Raw genomic sequence first — 22099 nt, forward strand, 5'->3', positions numbered from 1 at the left:
CCCCCCAGGGTGGCCGGTGTGCAAAGCTTTGTGTGTGTGTTCATGCACAGGCACACAGCCCCCCCAGGGTGGCCGGTGTGCAAAGCTTATGTGGTTGCACAGCTTCCCTCAGGGTGCGTGTGTGTACACATGCGTGCATGTGCGCACACGTGCCCCGGATCGGCGTGCCCCTCTCCCTGCCCCCACCCCCAAAGGACCCACAGTCCCAGGGAAGACCCCGCTCGCCCTCGTGGGCACGGACTTGGTGGGTGCGCAGCTGACTTTGAGCAGGAAACCTCACCCTCTGCCAGCGTAGACCGAGCCCTCTCTGTGACGCTGGGCAGCAGGGCTGAGGGGCTGAAGTTCAGAGCCTGCTAGAACTCCCCACCTGCTCTTCCTCACTGAGAGTCCAAGGGAGCTGCAGGGTGGCAGGTGCAGTGTCCCACAAGGGTCCACCTTGAAATCCCCCCCTCTGAGAAGACCCTTCAGACACCCCCCACTTCATGCAAGAAGGGAAACCCACCTGAATTTAGGAAGAGGGGAGGGGAAGAAAGGAACCCTGCATTGAAACTGAGGCGAGGCCTCGCCCCAAGTGGTGCCTCGGAGCTGCTGGGAGAACAGTGCACCCGCTTCACCTTGATTCGCTCGTTGGCCATCGGGTCTGTGCGGGTGTCCCCTCTGAACTGCCAAAGGCAAACTCAGCATGCAACAATAGCGGGCACCGGTTGCTAACCCAGTGTGGTTCAGGAGGTTCTCAAATGTGTATTTCCTCTTTTCTTACGTAATCCTCACTTTAACAAGCACACGGCATCTCTTCATTCTGACACAAAGGCGGAACCAGAGCCCATGCTGGAAATGGCGCAAATACAACACGCAGCCCGGTCCCTCCCCAGCCCACTTTGCCTTGCCCTCCGGTCCGTGCTGCTTTCCGGAAGCATGCCCTGTAGCATGTCTTGTTTGCATGAGCTACAAGCAGCTTGCCACCTGCACCCTGGTTGGTACGCCTAAGCCTGGCCTGCTAGTCCGTCAAGCTCGGGCGCGGCACACTGCTCACTGCCTGCGGATCCCCTCACCCACTGACCGCGACTCTTCTCTTGGCACGGCTGCGCAGGCCCTAGAGAGACAGAAAGAGTTCTTTGATTCCCTGCGGAGGGAGCGGGATGATCTTAGAGACGAAGTGGTCATGCTGAGAGAGGAACTGAAGGTACGGCGCTCAAGTTCAGTGTGGTTTGCTTTACGTTCCAGGGCCAGCAGGGGGCTCTGTGTGTGCGTGCGTGTGCATGTGTCTGGGTTTTCACTTCGTCCTTCTCACTGAACTCTTAACCAGTCCAAGTCCGAGGCTCACTGAGAAGAAGGCGTACATACGGGCTCCCAGGCCTCTCTGGTTTATAAGCACTGAAGTCAGCTCCCTCTTCCGGGAGTAGTTTCGATCTTCCATCTAAACCCCCCGCCACACTCACTGGCCAGGGGTCACACAAGTAGGGGGATGCATTATTTTTTGTCCGAGTCTCAAAGCCAAGGCCGGCCCTAGCTGAGCAGCGTGGAGGGCAGTGGCAGGGGTGGGGATGACAGCCCAGCTAAGCCAACTTTGAAACACAGCCAAGTGTGAGGGGGCAAGTTCCAGATTCTCACTGGACCGCACACACGAGGAGTCTTCTGCCACTCCCTGGACACAGTGAGGAGCCAGCGGGCAGCCCCCAGGCCCCGGGCTCAGCATGTGTCCCCAGCACCCGGGGCAGGAGGTGATGACCGTGAGCAGACAAGGCCCTGGCACCCATTTGTTCTGGGCTCTGAGGTCAGAGCGACAGGGCACACAGGCTCACGGTGGCCTCAGTGACTCCAAGAGTGGAGTGCCATGCACCCACCTGGCCTTAGATGGCCATGGCTGCCTGGAGGCTCCTGCTCTGTCCACTGACACCGGGAGTCGGCAGTGGACAGAGCCCCAGGATGTGCGAGGGAGGCCACTCTCTTCTTGGCCCATCCCGAGTACCTAGCCGCCATCTTAAGCCCTCCTTGACATCACTGTCCCCTCTCCCTTGGGGACAGGCACGTGCTCCTCTCTCACACCCGCCCTCTAGAGCAGCAGTTCTCAACCTGTGGGTCGCGACCCCTTTGGGGCTGAACGACCCTTTCACAGGATTGCCCAATTCATCACAGTAGCAAAATGACAGTGACGAAATAGCAACGAAAATAATTTTATGGTTGGGGGGGGGGGGGGCCAGGACAACATGAGCAACTGTACGAAAGGGCCACGGCATTAGGAAGGGTGAGACCCACTGCTCTAGAGAAACAGAGCAGCCAAGGGCTGGACAACTGAAGGCTGTGTATCAGTGTGGGCAGGACAGCAGTGAGCTAGGGGCAAGGCCCTGCTCAGCCTCTGATTCGGCCAGTTGGCCGGGTCTTGTCACACCTTCGGCCTCTACCTACACCCTTGCAGCCCAGACACGGCACAGGGCACGAGGTTCAGAGCCCTGTGTGCTGATAGTATAGCCCAGGGGTCAGTGTTGAGACACACCCTTGCATTTGTGAGGCGGCCTCCCCCATGGGGAAGGACCGTCCTCCCCGCCGCTGTCCCTGCCCTTGTCCCTGTGACTGAGTCTGCCCAGCTGCACCCGGTGAGTGTGACAAGAAGCCTGTTCTTGTCTCCAGAAACACGGAATCATCCTAAATGCAGAAGCAGCCCCCAACAGCACCCTTAACGGCCTCAGCCTCCCCAGCCCCCCCACGGCGACCACAGAGGAGGCGGGTGCCCTCACGTCCACAGGCGACGGGCCGCTTGGTAAGTACTGGCCACCTCGGACCTCCCTCTGCCGGGCAGCGTTGCCAGGTCACCGTCCTCACCACTGATGGAGTCACTGTCACCTGGCATGCCGTCTGTGTGTCCCCTCACGGCCGCCCCCAGGTGGTCTGGCATGCACCTCTTTGGGCTCCCCCATGGCTTCGGCTCCATTCTGTTGCTTCTCGCAGCCGCCTTGAACATGAGGAGGAGTTTGAGACCCTGATGGCTGTGTGTCCTCTCCACATCCCAGTGGGTGGCCGTTGTAGCGGGCCTTGGGTGAGAGGGCTCCAGAGGTCAGAGGTTGTCCAGGGAGTGGTCAGGCCATGGCCCAGATACGCCCTGCACACCTTCCGAGGTAGGGGCTGCCTGGGGTGGTGGGCTGCTGCTGGGCCCAGTCCCCCATCCCTTCGTGCTGGTCTGCAGCCGCCTCCCAGGATGAACAGGCAGTCCATGAGAGAGGACACTCTGAGCAGACCTGCCCTGTTGACAGAGGTGGTGCCCCCTACATGGCCGGTCCCTGAAGTATTGCTTCTGGAAGAATATTAACTGGGGATCCAGCAGCTCCCAGAAGTTGCTTGTGCAAGTCACCACTCTGACGAGGCTCGTTGACAAACATCCCTCTGAGGGCTGTCTGTCTTGACTCCAGGGCTTGATCAAGCCTCCCATTCCTGGGCTCCAGCCTCAGGTTGCAACCAGCCAGGGTGGCCTAGTTCTGGGCCCCCGCTGCTTCATGAATTAAGGCTGGCATGACACTGGGACCACAATCCTCATTTCAATTTAGAAACGTGCCTCCTATGTCTTTTGATAGATGGAATGGTACAGTGCACCGTAAGCGGTGGCATAGTGGTTAGGCACTGGGCTGCTAACCATAAGGTGAGCAGTTCAAAACCACCAGCCGCACCATGGGAGAAAGACAACACTTTCTACTCCCGTAACAAGTTCCAGTCTTGGAAACTCACAAGGGCAGTCTACTTTGTGCTATAGAATGGCTCTGAGTTAGAATTGACCAAGGGCAGTGTGTCTGAGTTTGAGTTTGGAGCTTCTCAAGCCTCCCGTCCTAGGGGGGCGGCCATGCCATCGCTGTGGTGTAAGTTAGAGAACCACAGCTCTGGGAAGTGTGTCAAAGTTGCTGAAAGAGGATCAGTCATTCATTTCCATCACACTTTTGCAGTAGCGTCCTAGGTAGCCAGGAATTTGACTGCAGAGCCCTGGCAGCATCGTGGGCTACGCACTGAGCTGTTCACCGCAAGGTCAGCCGTTTGGACCCACCAGCCGCTCCTTGGGAGAAAAATGAGGCTTTCTAGTCCCGCAAAAAGTTGCAGCCTCAGAAACCCACAAGGACACTTCTACCCTGTCCCTTCGGGTCGCTGTGAGTCCATATCGACTCGGTGGCAGCGAATTTGGTGTGGTTTTCACTCTCGGTTGAACACGCGTTTGTATTGAACTCAGACCACGATTTGCGAGATGCTTCCAGGACCACTTGGGAAGTAGCTTCCAGATGCCTTCTGTTCTGTTGTATTTGTTTCGATCACCCACCGTGGTCAGAAGAAAAGTGGGGGCGGGGGGGTGACTTCATTACTACCAGAGATGAATCCTAAGACATGCACAATAGCAGACGTTTTAAAAGTTCAATGTTGACCTTTACTCGTTTTAAACGAAGTAGAACTAGCGTGAAGTAAAGCCGACTAATGTAGTCGCTCAGCTGGTCTCCTCCGTTCTCCCCAGGGAAAGCCCACAGCCTCTGAAGTTACCAAACTTGGCGTTCGAGAGGGTATCCAATATGCCTCAGTTGCATTTGCTTGGAGAACCCAGAACGTAACTTCGATCCCCAGGGTAACCCGATGTTTCTTTCATTGATTGTTGAATGGATAAGTAGCCTTCTTGATCTTGAGCATTTGCCTCATTCTGAAAGGAGCCCGGTTGGCACAGTGGTTCTGGTTGGACTGTGAATCACAGGGTCAACAGTTCCGAACCCCCAGCTGCTCCAAACGAGGGGTGAACTGGGAGCTTTCTACTCCCGTAAAGAGTGAAACCATCTCAAACTCACAGGGCACATCTGCCCTGTCCTGCAGGTTGCTGTGGGTTGGCCTCCACCCGACTTTGGCTTTTTCGTTTTAGGAACGAACAGAGCAGCTGTTTTTAGGGTGCAGCCCGAGATGTTGTCTCGGAAAAGCATGCACTGGTTGGGTGGTAGAAGGCGGGATTCTTTCCATAATAGAAAACAATTGACCTTAAAGCAGGTGAAGTTTCTTCACGTGAGCTACGTGTCCCTTTAACAAGTCGCTCGAAAGCCCCTTTAGGGTTGTGTGAGACACGGGGGACAGTCTGACCTGTGTGCACCTAGATGAGGACAGGGACCCAGGGCCAAGTCCACTCCTAAACCTCAGCTTCATGGGTTCTTCTGCTGCTTGGCCTACGGCTCACTCTTGGTGCAAACGTCACTCAGGATAGTGCCAAGGTCACTCCTGACTGTCCGGTGGTGGTGGCGGCGGCCTCTGCTGGTTGGTTTGCTAGTGCACCCCTGCTCTGCCGCACACAACTGGCAAGGCTTCTATCCCGTTCGGTCCTGGGGGCGCGCTCTCTCTCTCACTCTCTCTGGTGGCCTGGGCGCGGGAGGGAGTAGGGACACATGTTGGCCTTGGTTAGCTCTCAAGTGGACGCCATGCCATGTGGTCCCTTCAATTTTCTCAATGATCTTTTAGGAAGAGCCCGAGCAGCGGAGGTGGACAATGAAATGGTGGCGGCTATGGGGCGAGGAGCCAGCTTGCAAGAGGCTGGGTGCGAGCAGCACACAGAGGGCGGCGGGGAGGACCATGCCCACCCAGCGGGGTCACCACCTGCGCCCAACCCCGAGGACCAGAGACCCGCCGAAGGCCAGGCCCCACCCCCAGAAGCACCAGCCACTGCGGCAAGTGAGGAGCGTCCAGAGAGCGTGCCAGGCAATGGGCCTGGCACGTGCCCCGAGGCTCCCAAGCTCGAGTGCACAGACCCCACCGAGGCAGAGCAGTGCCACGGGAATGCCCTGGATCAGCAGGATGAAAGGCAGGCAGGCGGGAGCGAAGAGGATGGTGAAGCCCAACTGGGAGAGGTTAGGGCCCCCCTTTGTCTGGAGTCTGGTCCTCCACACAGACCCGAAGGTGACAGGGCAGGCAGTACACACGCCACGGTTGCTCGCGGGAGCCCCACAGAGGCTGCGGAAGAGGCAGGGGTGGCTCGCACTGGGGATCACGCAGGCACGGTGGCCTCCAGTCCTCCTGAGGGTCACGAAGAGCCCGTGAATCAAGATGGAAACCACACGAAAGATGCCCCTGAAGACGCAAACACGGCACGCAGTTTCGAGGAGGAGGGCGCCAACCAGGAAGCCACTGAGCTCCAGGAGACCCTGGCACAGCGGGTCGAGGCCGAGAGGGAGGACGAGGAAGAGGACGGTGGGGCAGAGCCTGCGGGGGAGGCACACACGCAGACCCGAGTCCACACCCCTCCTTGCTGTCCTGCAGCCGCAGGCAGCCGTCAGCACGCTCAGGGGGCCGGGGAGGCGGGTCCTGGGGGTGAGCCCCTGGATCTGAACGAACCCGAGGAAGACAAGCGTGGCCGTGGGGGAGAACCCTCGGACTCCCCACAGAAGAAGACAAAGAACAAGAAGAAGAAGAACAAGAAAAAGAAGCCGCCCGTCACAGTGGAAACCCTGGGAGACGCGAAGGAGGAGGCGACACTTCAGAAGGCGGATCAGAGCAAAGGGAGTGAGGAAAAGCAGGGCGGAGGCACCGAGGGGCCGCGAAGCGCTGTGCCGGAGACGGTCCCGGAGAGCACTGACAGGCCGGAGGGTCCTGACATCGAGTTGAACGGGACACTCAGCCAAGAAGACGAGGGCATGGAGACTGTGGCCGGGAGAGGACTCTCTGGAGACGCGGTCAGTTTTGCAGAGGACACCCCGGTACCGTCAGGCACCGGGGCTGGCGATCAAGAAGCGGCTGAAAGCGTTGGTAAGGGTACCGTGGGAAGAGGAGACACTGCTGAAGGCAGCTCTGTGGACCCCGAGGAGGACATCGGCGGTGCCTCGCAGGCAGGCAGCACGGAGGGGCATGCGATGCCAGCACTGCCCAGTCCGACCCCCGGGGACGCGGTGGGGAGCACCGGCCTAGAACACCAGGCGTCGGCACCCTCGGAGGAGCCGGGGGACCTAGAGTCAGAAGGCAGAGAAGATCCACGGGGTGGGACCGAGAAGGGGAAAAGCAAGGAAGATTGTACAATGTCCTGAGTGGAGGCGGCGGCCCAGGGAAGGGAGGGGTGGGGGGGCGTGCTGAGAGGGGGCACCAAGGACTTGGCACCAGGGCTTGAACTGTCAAGAGGCTGTTTTCTTTCATGTCCACTGACGATTTACAGAAAACATTCCAAACGGGCATAGACGTATTGTATGGCACCCATCACCCAAGTCATTGACCCCTTGACATCAGTTACCTGACTGATAGGCTTAGACCCAATCAGCATGACTGTTAGCACCCAGAACACAAAGTCACACACCCTGGTCCCCACCAGGTGTTCTTAACCATCCTAATGCTGTGACCCTTGAATACAGTTCCTCATGTTGTGGTGACCGCCCCTCCCCAACCATAAAATTATTTTCGTTGCTACTTCATAACTGTCATTTTGCTACTGTTATGAATTGGGCAACCCCACAGATTGAGAACTGCTGGTCCATTGGCATCAAACCATGCTGGACACAGTCCCTGCCCCTGCTTAACAGTCTGCTTAAAAAAACACAAAACCCTGGTGCACCCCAGCTGGAGGCTGATGACAACGTGGGTGTTCTCGACCAAACTGAGGAGCGAGTCACTGAAGGACCAAACAGGGTGTCGAGCTGTCAGTGTGAGATTAATGGTGGTATCAGTGGGCTTTCCATGCTCGGATGGGGCTGTTTTCATATTTGATTTTAACATGGGCCTTCTCACCTGTATGGTGTTGTATTTAAAGGGGACACAATAGCACCTAGCCCACTGGATGATGAGATAATGCCCCTGCAGCATGGCAACCGATCGCTTTCAAGACAAGCTGAATGTAATCAAGCACAAGGGAAACCTCTCTTGTCTTCACCTCCCAGAAGGATTTCATTTCAAACCAAAACTCCAGGGCCTCACGGTCGACGGTACCTGGATTTATTCTGTAGGAGATTTTGGCTTCACTTCATGCTGATTATGTACCAAATTACTTGCATACAAAGATGCTAATTGTTTTTATTTTGCATTCTGGAAAAGATACGTGTTGAAATGGCCATCCTGCCCCTTTGGAACATAGGGGAAGGTGTGAGTCGTTTTCACAATTGATTCTTTTTTTGCTTGTTTAACCTGAAAATAACTTCTCTTTTTATTTGGGTGTCTAATCATTATTCAGAAGAACCCCCGCCAAAAATTTACAATGAGACTAGAAATTTTTTTTGTTTGTTTTCTTAATAGTTGGGTCGTGTCTTGTATTTTGGTGTGCGTATCTTCACTTACTGTTTTTCAATGTATTCTTACTGGGGGTGGGAGGACATCTGCCTGAAAAAAATATATTTTTCCTATATAAAGAAGCATTTAGGAAAATCACTGTAAAAGATTACAAGCACCAGGGCTGTGTACACTGAACACCTACTTTGCGAGATGGAGTGAGTCTGTGTAGCTGTTACAAGAGACCAGCGCCTCAGCAGGACTAGAGGCCATTCTAAGTGTTGTGATGTCATGACAATAAAGTTTTTGTCACTCAAAGTGCCTGTGATTCCACTCTGTGACGCCTCCTTATCATGAGTATGGGGTGAAGGTTTATGGAGCAGATCAGTTTTCCATTCAACCATCCCTGCACATCTTGTTTCCTGTCGTTGATGGCAGTCCACACCACCTCGCCCACTTCCTCCCCGGGTCCACTGGCTCCAGCCCTCCTCTCCTTCCCAACCCCACCTCCTCCACACCCTCCGAACCCCACCCCTGGCCACAGACTGACCTTTGATCTCCGAAGGTTGATTAGTCTAAAGCGTACCTACCCACCTCCATGTCTTCTTAGTCCCCCAGTAGCCTCGGAAGGAGCCTGGGGCGGAGTGGGTTATGAACATTGGGCTGCTAACCACAAGATCAGCAGTTTGAAACCAGCAGCCACTGGTTGAAAGCCGTAGAGACACGGCTTTCTACCCCTATGGAGAGTTAATGTAGTGCCCTGTGGGGTCTCTATGGGTTGGCACCTACCAGAGGCAGTGTTTTGGGTTTCAAAGGCATACTTAAGTGTGGTTGCGAGTACGTGTGGAAAACAGGAGGCAGCCTCCCAATGCAGGCGCTTCGTTCTAATACACTACGGGTGAGAGCAATGGCAAAGGATTTGGGACCAGCGTGAAGGACACGTGGCTTTGGCTGTTTGCTGTAAGGGCAGGTAGTTGTGGTTACGGGAAACCCTGGGACCGGAGCGGTTCAGTTCCTGTGCTCCCTGGGATGCTGGGGTGCAAAATCTGGGTGGTTCCTGTTCAACTTCTGTTCTCTGTTGAAAAGTGGTTTCCCAGGTTGCCGTGTGGTAGCACGGGTCAGTCCTCGTGGCCCTCAAGACAAGTGGCCACAAGAAGGGGGAAGGGAAGGGTGTGGGCTCCCCAAGGGAAGGAGAGGCTTCTCTGAGATGATTAGAATGTGAATGGTGGTGACACACGGGCTCTGCTCACCACATGGCAGCAGCTCTGAGCAGCCACCAGCTGCTTCTCTGGAGGAAGACGAGGCGCTCTGCTCCCAGCAAGAGGTACAACCTCAGAAACTCACAGGGGCGCTTCTACCCCTGTCCTGTGGGGTGGAGAGGAGTCAGAATCCACTCGCTGGCAGTGAGGGGTGTGTGTGTAGGGGGGGGTGGGTGTTGGGTGCCATCAAGTCAGTTCTGACTCAGGAACCCCATGTTCAACACATACATCACACATATACACACGTGATTGCATAGACATGTATCCATGTCTGGGTGTGTGTGTATAGGAGTCCATTATGTATACTCGTGTGTATGTATACATTTGAGCACATGGATAATCCTTTGTCTAGTTGCGTGCATGTGTGCATGCATACATGTACATGATCCTGTGGGCCTATCTGTGTGTTTATGTGACTGTCTTTTGGGGGGGGTGCTTTTTTCCTTCCCTTCCTTTCTGCACTCATCACAGACCTCCCGTATACCGGTTGCTGTGAGTGCCCTCTGCCACCCACCCACCCCCATCCAGCTCAACTCCTTCACCCTGTGGTGCTGTGCCTCACCCTGCCCTGCCCTGCCTCTTGCGGGCAGTGAAGGCTGCGACCCCTCCTCGGGTTGCAGGGCCTGGCATCCCAGCCTGTAAGCAGCACAGCTTGGAAAACCCCAATGGGCAGTTTTGCTTGGTGACACGCGGGCACCATGAACGGAGGCCTGCTGTGGTGGCAGAGGGAGCAGGAGTCTTGGGGGGGCAGATTAAAAGGGGTGAGGCTGGTCTCTGGGAGGGTGAAACTGCTCCATGTGGGGAGAGTAGAAAAAGCCCCCGGAACCCCTTCATGCCCCTGAACGTGAGCCTAGACCCGCTGCCTCATGGGAGTTGCAGTGAGGACAGGATCCAGACTTGGTGTGCGGAGTGCTGGCACTTGGCCGACTGCCTGCTAGTGCTGTGAGCCGGCTCTGTTCTGCCCACGGACAGACCAGCTGCTGATGGGCAGACAGACAGGCTCGGGGAGTGGGGGACACCCAGAGTCCCAGTCTTGGTGTCCTGCCAGGGTGGTTCTCACAAAAACATTCTCATTCAGGGATCTCAAATGTGTATCAGAAGATGCGTTGAGGTTTAATATATAAAAGGCAGGTTGGTTGGTTGGTTTAATCTCATCCTTCTACAGTGTCACTGAAGTGCTTTTACCTCCAAGGGCAAAAGAACACTCTGGACTTGGGGCCATGGCCTCCTTCTGCAGGCTGCAGCCGCTGTCTTGCAGTGGCTGGTTTGTCTCGTTGAGAACAGCAGTGGGACTGGCCAGTGGAGAGCAAGCTCCCGAGAGCTAGCCAGTTATCTGAGCAGTTACAATGTATCGCCATTCCCCCAGCCAATGTTTCAAGCAAAGCTCTTGCTGCATTCTTAGCAAAGCCTTTCGCTACTCTTGTTCCCTCTTCTTTCCACAATTTCATTTTCTTCCTCAGAGTTTCGGTCCTCTCTCTATTTCCCCTATTCTCACTACTGAAAACCACAGTGCCTTGGAGGAGGGGGGAGGAGGGGGGAGGGAGGCTTCCGTCTCAGCATTCCTCTCTGTCAGCCGCTGTGGGTATTGGAAGTCTTTCGACAGAAAACACAACTGGACAATAAATACGCGTGCCTCAAGATCACTTTCTCATCTGTTGGGAGCTTCTTACCACGCCTGTGGCTGGTGTGCCCGAGAGTGTAAGCCGCTGGAGACCAGAGGAGACGTGAGGGTATTGAAGGAGAGAGCTGGGTCGTCACTGTCACCCAGTTTTTGTTGAGCGCCGGGTGGGTTTATGGGGAAGAACAATAAGCGGCGATTAAAAAGCCACCTGACTGAGTAGAACTGAATACGGGCCTCGGTTTCCTTTTGTTGTTGAGCCTTTCAGAGCGACAGCGTTGGTTGCCCACCCCCGCCACCCATCCCCAAATTAGAGACCTGGAAATCCATTTACCTGAGAATGTGGATAGATGGTTTTATGTTTAACGCAAACGAAGCTGCATTTTATTGTCACTACTTTCATTCCCCAAGACTTGTCAAGGTTATTTTCTTTCTTTTCTCTTTTTTTTTCGATCCATGAGGCATTTAGAGCTAAATCAGGGGAGAGCACTGTCCCTTCCCGAGGTAGAGCCAGAGGCCCACTCAGACCCAGACCAGTTTAGGCTGTAAAGACCCTGGAGCTGGGACGGATGTGCCCAGAGCCTTGGGAAAGCCAAGTTCATTGCCCTGGACCTCGGATCCTCCACTACAGAAGAGCAGACATCCTTGCCCACCCACAGGGCCTTGTGAGGTCAAAAGGAGTGAGTGGGATGTTTGCTTAGAACCATGCCTGACACTGAATTATGGGCATAGCGTGCTGTGACCTCCGTGCTCCCCACCCCTACCCCCCAGCTATCTCACTTCCTTGCCCCACTCTGAAATCCACGTGGCCGAGATGACCCCTTCTGAGAGCTGCTGGGGCAGCCAGCAGCTGTGTCCACCCCGGTATCCTCACAGGTCTTCCTGGGAGGGAAGGGATTCCAGAGGCCCAGGCTGCCACTGCCTTATCCCTGAAAAGAATCACAGCCATCACTCCTCTGCTGAATGAGTGAACAGACCAAACGTGGTGTTTGCAGCTTTAGGAAACATAGCATCCTAACTCTGAGTCTTGCGGGTTCTAGGAGTTGGGGGGTCGGGGGTGGACCAGGGCTTAGGAAGACAAGCCCCATCAGGATGCTGGTGGCTCGTCCTTGTGGTCACCGGTGTGTTGGTACATTGCTAATGATGTCAACCGTGAGCCTCTGAGGTTTTGTGTTGCAGTGTGGTTTGGCCCTAGCGTTCTTGCATGCTGCCCTACAGTAGAAGACTAGCCCGTTTGCATGCCCCCGGCAGCTGCTCCGGACACGACCGCATGTTCTGGTTGACGCACGCTCCCTTGGCTGACCCGCCCCCATCCCATCCTGTGTGTGACCTCATCCATCATGGTACGTGTGGACCCACCTTCATCGTTCATTTCACTAACAGAGCCGTCATTGTCGGGGGGGTGTGCTGACCGGCGGCACACCCAGCTGCCCCTGAACCCGTGTCTTTCTGATTCCTTCAGATATCAGATTGAAAAAGCTGGTGGACGAGCGTGAGTGCTTGCTGGAGCAGGTAAGGCCCTTTTCCACCTCGTGTGGCGTGTTCTCGGCCCGGCCGTGCCCCCTCCAGAAGCCCCTGACTTGGATAATGGTCGAGCAGCCCGGCAGCCCTGTTGTTGGTCATCATACCCAAGTGGAACATGGTGGGCCCTGGAGGACGCTCACCCACTACCAGGGATTTGGCTCGCTTCCTGGCCAGTGCACTTCGTGCAGAGCCACCCCTCAGCTGTTCCTGGAGGTGGCATGCTGCTCTGGCGATGAGCAGGCATCAGTGGGGCTTCCAGACTAAGACCAGGAAGAAAGCCTGGCGATCGGCTTCCGAAAACACCCAGTGAGAGTCCCATGGATCCCCAGGACGGCACAGCCCACCACTACGCACTGGGAGGAGGGGTGCGGTGCAGGGTCGGGGGGCCAACTGCATGGCATCCAACAACAGACAGAATGCAAGTGCGTGCGATCGAGTGAGAGCATCTCGACAGTGTGCGCGGCACGGATTTGATATGCTGGATATATGATCTAAAATAAGCACTTTGGTAGAAGGTCTAGAACTCCGTGTTTCCCAAAGTAGGCACCACCACACACACACACACACACACACACACACACACACACACACACACCGGCAGAGGGGTGTGCTGCAGTGACCCAGAGGGCGCTGCAGAAGCAGGTGCTTACGCCTCATCCTGGACCGTGGGCCACCGTCCCAGTGTGTAATTACCTGGGGAGGGGCACTGAGGAGCTTGTTTGGTCTTTTATCTCTCTTTTTTTTCTCTGAAAAGGGGGCTACAGACCTAATAAGTTTGGGAACCTGTAGATCTGGGGAGAAGAGGCGACCTTTTTTCTGCCAAATACCACTCAGGTATTCATAGCCCTCTCTGTGGGCTGTGCTGGTCCAACACTCAGCCCTGCGTGGATGACTGGAGCCACTGCCCTTTGGTGAGGCGTGGGGTGTTAGCTGGCACTGGTGATTCCGTGGGCCCTCCACTGCCCTCAGGCCACACGCTCCCCAGCCGTGCTATAAATGAAGCACGGGAGGCCAAGGCCCCTCCCAACATCCCTGCTCTTAGTTGTTCATGAGGCCAGTTTTTTCATCGCCTTCAAAAGCCCTCTCAGGTGGGCAGCTTGTTTCCTCAGCTCTACCTGTGTCCGGCAGGTCAAAGGTGTTCTTTCTTTAAATGACCTCAGGAACTACTCACTCGCCCTATTTGGTCTTTCTGTGTTGGCGGAATCCTTATGAATGCAGCCCCTAGCCCCCAACTCGGGATACGTAATGTCTAAGTTCTCTTCAGAGCCCCAAGGGAAGGTATTGGCCTGTCTCTTCACCAGTCTGTGGCCAATCCCTCTCAGAACTGGGTAAAGCACTAACTATGATGGGGAGATGTTGCCCAACTTCCCACGCTCTCGTATCTATCATAGTGCCACGGATCCCTGGTGGTACAGCGGTTCCAGAGCGCCTGGCCACTACCCAAAAGGTCCGGTTCAATCCCCACACACAGACCACACAAGCAACAAACTCACCTCCCTGCCATCCAGTCGATTCTGACTCATAGCAACCTTCAGGGACAGAGTAGAGGTACCCCTGTGGGTGTCTGAGGCTGTAGATCTTTACAGGATCCGAGGGCCTCATCTTTCTCCCTCAGAGTGTCTGGTGGGTTTGAACTGCTGACCTTGCGGTTTGCGGCCCAGCGAGTAATCCACACCACCAGGTGCTACAAGCAAGCAGATCCCAATGAACTATGGTGTCCCAATGGATGGCTGCTTTAAGAAAATAGCCATATCATTTGTGATAGCCAAAGAAATACCAAATCCTTTGTGTTGGGTTGATTCAGAGAACTGCCCTGCAGGCCGAGAACAGCCACCACCACCACCCCCAGGGTTCCCAAGGTTATGGGTCTTTCCAGAAGCAGACTCTTGCCTTTCTCTCAGGGGGTGGGTGGTGGGCTCACATGGTCTGTGTGTTGGGTAGCAGGCGGGTGATCACCTGCTGAGGGTCCCTCATTGAGCGGAGGTTTCCTAGGGCTTGGCCACACATGTCTCCACCACCTACCCTGTGAGGATTTTGTGTGCTCGCACCAGGCCCGTTTTGCTCATTGGAACGAGGAGAGACACGTCATACACAGGGGCTGAGAACTCCCTGAAACTCCAGGCGCTTTGAGGGGACACCCAGATGTGTTGGGGTGCAATCATGGTTCTGGACCCAGAAACCTCCAGATCACCCCTTCTCTTGAGCTGCTTAGTCAACACAGCAAAGCCTGGCCGCACGATAATTGAGCAACTTCTAGGCAAGCATTTTGCACACAATTAAGCATCTGGCAACTAGCCAAAAGGTTGGTGGTTTGAGCCCCAGTGGCATTGTGGATTACACACTGGACTGCTAACTGCAAGGTCAGGAGTTCAAAACCACCAGCCACTCCACAGGACAAAGATTGGACTCTCTACTCCCATAAAAATGTAGTCTTGGGAACCTACAGGGACAGTTCTGCCCTGTGCTGTAGGGGGGGCTCTGAGTCGAATCCACTTGATGGCAGTGTTTGATTCTTGGGGCTTTGGAAGGCGCCTCAGAAGACGGCCTGGTGACCTGTGTCCATCCGAAGGGTCACGTCCTTGGAAATGCTGTGGCGCGAGTCGCCCTGGGTCAGAAGTGACTGGACACAGAGTCACGGCACCACAAGCAAGCACAGGTCTTACTCTGGCTCCTGAGTTGGCGAGGAACTTTAATTTGAGAAACACTTCACGCAGCGTTACAGACCCGTTTGTGTCTGGGTGAGTCAGTCGCTGCAAATGGGGAGCCAATGATACGGACGGCGTTGGCTCTCATTCTCTCCTTGCTCTCTACTGTCTTTCTGATCGCCTCTGAGTTCCGTGGCTGGGTCTGGGTTAGAACAGAGAAATTAGCATCCCTGACCTGGGCCTGTGTTTCAGGTTAAGAAACTCAAAGGGCAGCTGGAACACAAACAGAAGAACAGCCACACGGACACCCTGAGGCCTGAAGGCGAGGTCCTGGAGAATGGGACTGACGTGCACCTTGTGGATCTACAGAGTAAGGGCATGCACGCACGGGGGATGCCTTTGGGTTGCCCTCAGCTGGAGGCTAGAAAACGCCACCATAGCAGCAAGTGCCCAGCCCCACCGAGCCATGAGGGGCGGACGGGTAGACAAGGGCGTTCATTCGGAGCCTGTAAAGGAGTGAGCCGGTGTCCCAATGCCGCCCAGCTCCTTCCTAGGAAGAGTTCCTTCATAGAAACCACATTCCCATTGCCAGACACACCAATCTCTTCACCCGCCTTTTTCCGTGCGGATCCATTAGAAGCAGGCTTCCCACGCACGTGCACAACCCTTAAAGACCCATGTGCTGTGGAGTCAGTTTCGACTCCTCGGCATCCTGTGTGAGTCGGGCACAACTGTGCCCATAGGGCGCCCTGACTGCGATCTCTGAGACAGAGCGGAGCGCACCAGGCCTGCCGGAGGGGTGAGGGTGGTGGGGGGGGGTGCTTGAACAGCAGCCTGGCATCTAGCAGGCAAATGCTTAACCAAATGTGTCCGGTAGAGACTTTACAAGCGAGAAAACGACGCCCAGTCTCTCCCCACTCCTCCTCCCACCCCTCCCCACCACCACTTTGTCTTCTGTACTCACAGGTGCACGTCCCCCTGTGCAGAGGAGTGGGGAGACCACCCTCCTAGCCTGAGTACGTGGGAGAGAGCGAGCCCTCTCCCGGGTCAGGAGCCCCCGTCCAGAACTTACAGATTAATAAGATAACCGTAAAGAAGGCCTGGCTCCCAGCATACTCTCCTTCTCTCTCTCTCTCTCTGCTTCTAGGGGATGCCAACCGGCAGATCAGTGACCTCAAGTTCAAGCTTGCGAAATCCGAGCAGGAGATCACGACGTTAGAGCAAAATGTGCGTGGGGCTCTCGAGCAGTCAGGTTGGCCAGAGGCGTGCGCAGGGCACACGTGGCTGTCTAAGGAGTGGCCCTGGGGGGCTGCCTGAGCCTTTCTCAGTACAGACAGGTTCGCGGGGGGGGGGGGGGGGCCGGGGGGTCAGGTCTGGACAAAGGACCCTAGGAAATGACAGAGAGAGGAGGGCCACTGTTAGGATTGGCAGTGTTCTAAACTCTCACTGCCCTTGAGTTGGTTACGACTCATACAACCCCCTAGGGCAGAGTAGAACTTCCCCTGGGGGGTTCCAAGACTGACTCCAGGGGAGTAGAGAGCTCACCTTTCTCCTGTGGAACAGTAGTAGTTTTGAACTGCTGTCCTTACAGTTAGCAGCCCAACGTGTAACCACTCTGCCACCAGGGCTCCCTTTCTAAGGGATGCTGGTGCTTTATAAGCACTGGCTAGTCGGAGGGAGGAGGAGCCCTGGGACACCGTGGTCACGAGCTGGGCTGCAATCCTCAAGGTTGCTAGTTCAAAGCTACCGGCAGATCCAAGCGAGAAGGCCGGGCTTTCTATTCACACAGAGTAACCGGCTCAGAAACCCACAGCCACAGAGGCAGTCTGTCCTGTCTTATGGGATCCCTGTGAGTCAGCATTGACGTGGTGACAGCGAGTGGAGCTGTAGTTTGGACAGCGAGTCTTGGTGGCACCACGGTTCCGCACCTGGCAGTCTGTCTCCTTAAAGACAAGAGCCTCAGAAACCCTGCAGGACAGTTCTGCTCCGACCCACCCGCTCGCCAGCAGCCAGCATCCGCTCGAGGGCAGTGCGTTTACCTGCAAGAAAAGGCTAATGTGGACCAGAGTTTCAGTCTGAGTCCTCGCGCTGTTCATTTTAAAGCCCTTCCTGCTGAGACCCCCGCCCACCTGGGGGTCCCCTTTCCCTCCAGCCAGGCGGACGAGTGAGTCCTGGTTTCTAGATCTGGACCACTCCTGCTTCTGACATGTAGAGCCCACCCACGCAGACAAAAGCAGGCGGAGAGTTGATTGCAAGCACAAGGGGGCTCCCTGCGGTTTTCCATGACCAGTTTTTGTTGTGGGAAGGGAGCCTGGCCTTCCTTGCGAGGTTCTGCTAGGTATGCTGAACCTTCCACCAGTCAGGGAGCAGCCACGTGCACTAGCCGCCTGCCACGTCCCAGAACTCAGTCGTTACCCACAAAACAAAGAGCGGCTCACGGCCTTCGAGTCAATTCCTACTCGACCTGGTAGAGCAGGACCGAACCGCCCATGCAGGTTTCCGAAATCGCAACTCCTGGTGGACGTGGAAAGCCCCATCTTTCTCCCCTGGGACAGCTGGCCTTTTCAAACGGCTGGCCAGTGTTTAACCACTGCGCCACCAGGGGTCCGTACTCCAAGGGGGGAGGAATAAAACAGAGGTCATTTCCCGCTCCACTGTGGGTAGAAGTAGCTGCAACATTCTGGGAGCAGCATCCACAGAAGGGGATGCGCTTTTCGGAAGCACGGTCTTTGGTCCCTGTGGCCCTCGGTGGTGGGTCAGCCTCACCCCTGTCTCTGACCACAGGCCCTTGACCGTGCCTGCCAGTCCACAGCCTCCTGCTCGGACTCTGCTTTCTCGGACTCACTTCCTTTTCCTCCCCTCTCACCTGCTGTCCCTCCCCTCCCCCACCACCCTTAGACCAGAAGGTCTGGGAGATGACCTGAGGGACATTGCCTCGATGTACCCAATTTCCAACAGAATGATCCCAGGAAGGGCTGAGATGGAATTGAAGGCAGAAGGCTCAGCACAGTGGACAGCCCTTTAGATGAGGGACAACGAGGAGACAACCCTTGTGGGTGTCACTAAGGGCGCACTGGACACCGAATGACCTGTCCGGTGGGCGCTCGTGAGAACCACAGACCTCGATGGTGCCGTCCACGTGCTGGGTCCTTTGAGTGCGACCAGGCGTCTGCAGAGAGGAGGCCTCGGGCCTCGTCGGTTCACGCCCCTGCTTTTTCCTTTTCTTTTAGGTAATAAGGTTAGAGAGTCAAGTATCACGTTATAAATCGGCTGCTGAAAATGCAGAAAAAGTAGAAGATGAACTTAAGGCTGAAAAACGAAAACTCCAAAGAGAGGTAGCTTCCCTAGGCTGTTTCTGGAAAAAGAAGGGGTGACGGGCGGTCGCGCAGGTGGGAGCCCAGAGGGAGGAGTCCCTGCCGCTGAGCCTGCCGCTGGTTGCTCACTGAAGCCCCATCCCGGACCACCGGGCAGCTGTCGTGAGCAGCTGACGCGGTCGTCCCTGGCTCGCGGGGGCCTTGCGCCCACCAGAAAGAAGTAGTGACCGCCTCTGAGCCATCACGGTCACAGTGAGTTCTCCACCTCGCGGCATCTCCTCAAGGGAGTCCCTCATTCCCACTGACCCTCCACTTTTCCAACCGCTGGTCTCCCCTGATGACTTGTCAGAAGCAAGTGAAACCAGGTCTCTGCAGCCTCACTCCGGAGGCGCATTCGGGGTGTGTTCCTTCTAAGGCCGACCTGCTCGTTCTTCGGCAAGTCCACGTTCTGGTCAGTGGTCTCCCTGGGCCATCCTTCAGATACGCCCCTTCTTCTGCCTCGGTTTCTCTATGGTCTGCCTCTCGCACGCCTCTGGGACCTTTGAAAAGACCACGGCTTGGGCCAGGGGCACCTTAGTCTTCCAAGTGACACCTTTGATGCTGACTTCTTTAAAGACGAGGCCTTTCCCCGGAGGTGTCCCAGAGGCGGGGTGGTGCGAGGCGGTCCTGACTGCTGCTTCTGCGGGTGTCGGCTGTAGATCACGTAGAATGAAGTCAGTTTCTTCTTCATTCACCATGATGTTCATGACAACATCATGGAGGACTATAAATCCGAAATCTTTATCTGAGAAAAGAAACAATGCGTGCCCACGTGCACACGCAGGCGTGAGTGTGGATGTCTTTCTCAGATTCCCCCGGCTCCCGGGTGTGATATCTTTCTCCCTCGGGGCTGGGATCTTGGCCCTGTCGGCTTTGGAGGAATGAAACTCACGGGCTGCTCTCTCTGTTTCCAGCTCCGCTCCGCCCTGGACAAGACGGAAGAGCTGGAGGTCAGCAACGGCCACTTAGTGAAGCGTCTGGAGAAAATGAAAGCCAACCGGAGCGCCCTCCTGTCCCAGCAGTGACCGCCGGCCCCCGCCAGGAGAGGGGTCGCTGAAGCAAGAAGGTCCTCGCCTAGGCTTTGCTCCGTTCCCGTCAGGGAGCGTGCTTCCTCCCCATGCCCAGCAGTGTGTGCCCGGAGCCATGGTCAGCCAGAGCCCCCACCCCGTCTGTGGCCCCCGAACTGTGCGGGGCCCACATCCACCACCCGCAGTAAGCACACCGAGCCTCGCACCAGCGCCAAGCGCCGCCCCTGGATAGCACCACAGCCTCACCACAGCCTCCCCATGCCCCTGCCAAGGGCGGCCCCAGGGCGAGGAAGGCAGGACTCTCCCTCTCCGCCCCTGGGGTCTCGGCCGAAAGTGAAGGAGAAGGGTGACCGTGTGGGAGTTCGCTTCCTGGCCCCACCTGCAATTGGAGTGATTTCAGTAGGATCTCTAGTGACGCTTTTCAGACGCAAAACACTGTGGAACCAGAAGCCATTACCAAGTAGACTCTCACTGGGAACAAGGGAACGGTCTTAGAAGAAAAAGTGACCTTACGCAGACTCTTCCCAGGCGTCAAACGAAGCTTTTCTACGGGGTTTTTTGCGCCCGTCCAGCCCTAAGAATCCTCCTTTTCGGGGTTTCACAGGCGATGGATGACTTCTCATAATTTAATCCTTACCTTTGGAATTGAAGTTGTTAACTTCTTTTAAAGAATGTACGACTAGAAAAATTAAAATCACGAAATGTTCAAAGAAAGATCGCCCTGTGGTCTCCTGCCCCCCTCGCAGAAGAAGGGGTTCTGTGTTCGTTCATTTCCCGTTCCTTTGGGCATCTCGTGATTTCTCAGGTACATCAAGTCAATTCTTTCCTCTTTCCCCGCTTTTACAAAAAAAAAAAAAAAGAACCAGACATCTGCTGCATCCCTCCACTGTAGAGAGAAAGTGTGTCACAGAAATGGGGGCCAGAGGAGACAGACAGTGTTGAAGGTGGTACTACTGGCTACACGCTAATATCCTGGAAAGCTGGCTTCTGAACCAGCCATGTTAAAAACACAGCCTAGTGAATTAAAAGAAAAGAAAAACCATCAAAAGCCTGTGTTTCGGGTAGCCAAGCTTTCTCATGTTCAGACATAAACTGCTGTGGACTCCGAGTGCCCCTTCATGGGGAGGAGGCATGGGTCTGTCATGTAGCATTAAGAAAACACTTCCCACAGAGCCCCCGCACTCCACAAGTCCATCCCGGGCAGTGTGGCCAGCGACGATGTGTGCAGCCAGGCCTCCATGGGCGGAGGCTCTCACACCGTTCAGACCCTCCCCTGGGGTGCTCCAGGACCGAAGCCTGTCCCACGGCTGGTGCGCTGCCCACCTGTGCCTGAGACTGGTGTCACCACTGCCCTTTCAAATCAGTGTTTTCTCACACAGCCCTCCCTGCGTCGCCCTGGGAAACACCCACACTCCCCTGCAAAGCGGAGAACAGTCTCCAGCGACGTCTAGGTTCGAAAGGGTACCCCGTGGAGGGGTAAGAGGTCCATGTTCTGTTAGAAACCAACTTTTTCAGCTGGGGTGCAGTCAGATGACAGAGACTGCCTACTAGTTTGAAGAGGGACCATGTTATGTGAAGAATAACGAGCCTGTCTCAGGATAGGTCGTTGCCCTAACCGTCCAGTGCTGTTCTAACAGACACACTACAAGTCGATGCCTTTAACAAACGGAAATTGTATTCTCTCACAGTCAGGGGTCTGCATGTCCAAATTCAGAGTGCCCCCTGGGTCCCTGGGTCGGCTCTGGGGAGGGGTCCTCGACTCCCTTCAGTATCTCTGGGCCCCAGGGTTCTTTGGAGAGCTCCATGTGCATCAACCTCCCCCCAGGTCAAGGAGCTTCTCAGCATAGTGTACTGCCGGATCCAAAAAACACAGTGTACTGCCTGCCGGCTCTTCCTTCTTGGTCGTACGGAGCTCCCTCTCTGCTTGCTTCTCTCTTCTTGACGCAGGCAACACGCCAGGCAAACTGCCCCTCACATGAGATTAGGGCTGTGATGAGTAAGGGTGTGACAGCCGAGTCATATCAGATCATGCCATGGGGGCTTGTGTCAGGCAAATGTTGGAGTTCACGTAAGGCGATCCCACTGTCAATCCTGGTGCGCATGCAATAGCAGTCACAGGAGTCTTCAGATGCTGGGCCCCCTTCACAAACTGGCTCCTCCTGGTTGTGGTGGAAGATACGTCCTCGGGACACTCCGTTTTTTGGGGTCTATGGGGTTATTCTGATAGATACATTTTCCAACATACCAATTTCCCTACGGTTCGAATGCCTTCTTATATGTACCAAGGTAGGTCAGGCACCTCAAGTAGGTCTAATCTAGGCCATCTGGCAGGCCACGCTCCAGGCAACCAACCAAATAGACAATTAGATCCTCTTCACCTCTCTTGCTGAGACATTGAAGGAGGAATCTGTGCTTAGGGCCCCATATCAAGAAGCTCAGACTGGTCTAATGTTACATTCCTTGCACCAGTATCCCACACCCTTAATAACCA

General features: G+C 55.5%; 1 protein-coding gene across 1 annotated transcript in view; it reads left to right on the top strand.

The window, feature by feature from the left end:
- LRRFIP1 (LRR binding FLII interacting protein 1) overlaps positions 1 to 20322 on the top strand; it is a 64058-nt gene extending 43736 nt beyond the window's left edge. The window contains exons 17-23 of the mRNA XM_045294409.1: positions 1091 to 1183; positions 2629 to 2758; positions 12521 to 12570; positions 15480 to 15597; positions 16375 to 16454; positions 18458 to 18562; positions 19495 to 20322. Of these exons, the coding sequence (XP_045150344.1) occupies positions 1091 to 1183; positions 2629 to 2758; positions 12521 to 12570; positions 15480 to 15597; positions 16375 to 16454; positions 18458 to 18562; positions 19495 to 19605 (687 nt within the window). The 3' untranslated portion in view covers positions 19606 to 20322. The remainder of the gene's footprint in view (positions 1 to 1090; positions 1184 to 2628; positions 2759 to 12520; positions 12571 to 15479; positions 15598 to 16374; positions 16455 to 18457; positions 18563 to 19494) is intronic.
- The last annotated feature ends 1777 nt before the right edge of the window (positions 20323 to 22099 follow it).

Source organism: Echinops telfairi, unplaced genomic scaffold (genome assembly GCF_000313985.2).
Source record: "Echinops telfairi isolate 266 unplaced genomic scaffold, ASM31398v2 ScPeMD7_3;HRSCAF=10, whole genome shotgun sequence".
Taxonomy (NCBI): Eukaryota; Metazoa; Chordata; class Mammalia; order Afrosoricida; family Tenrecidae; genus Echinops; species Echinops telfairi.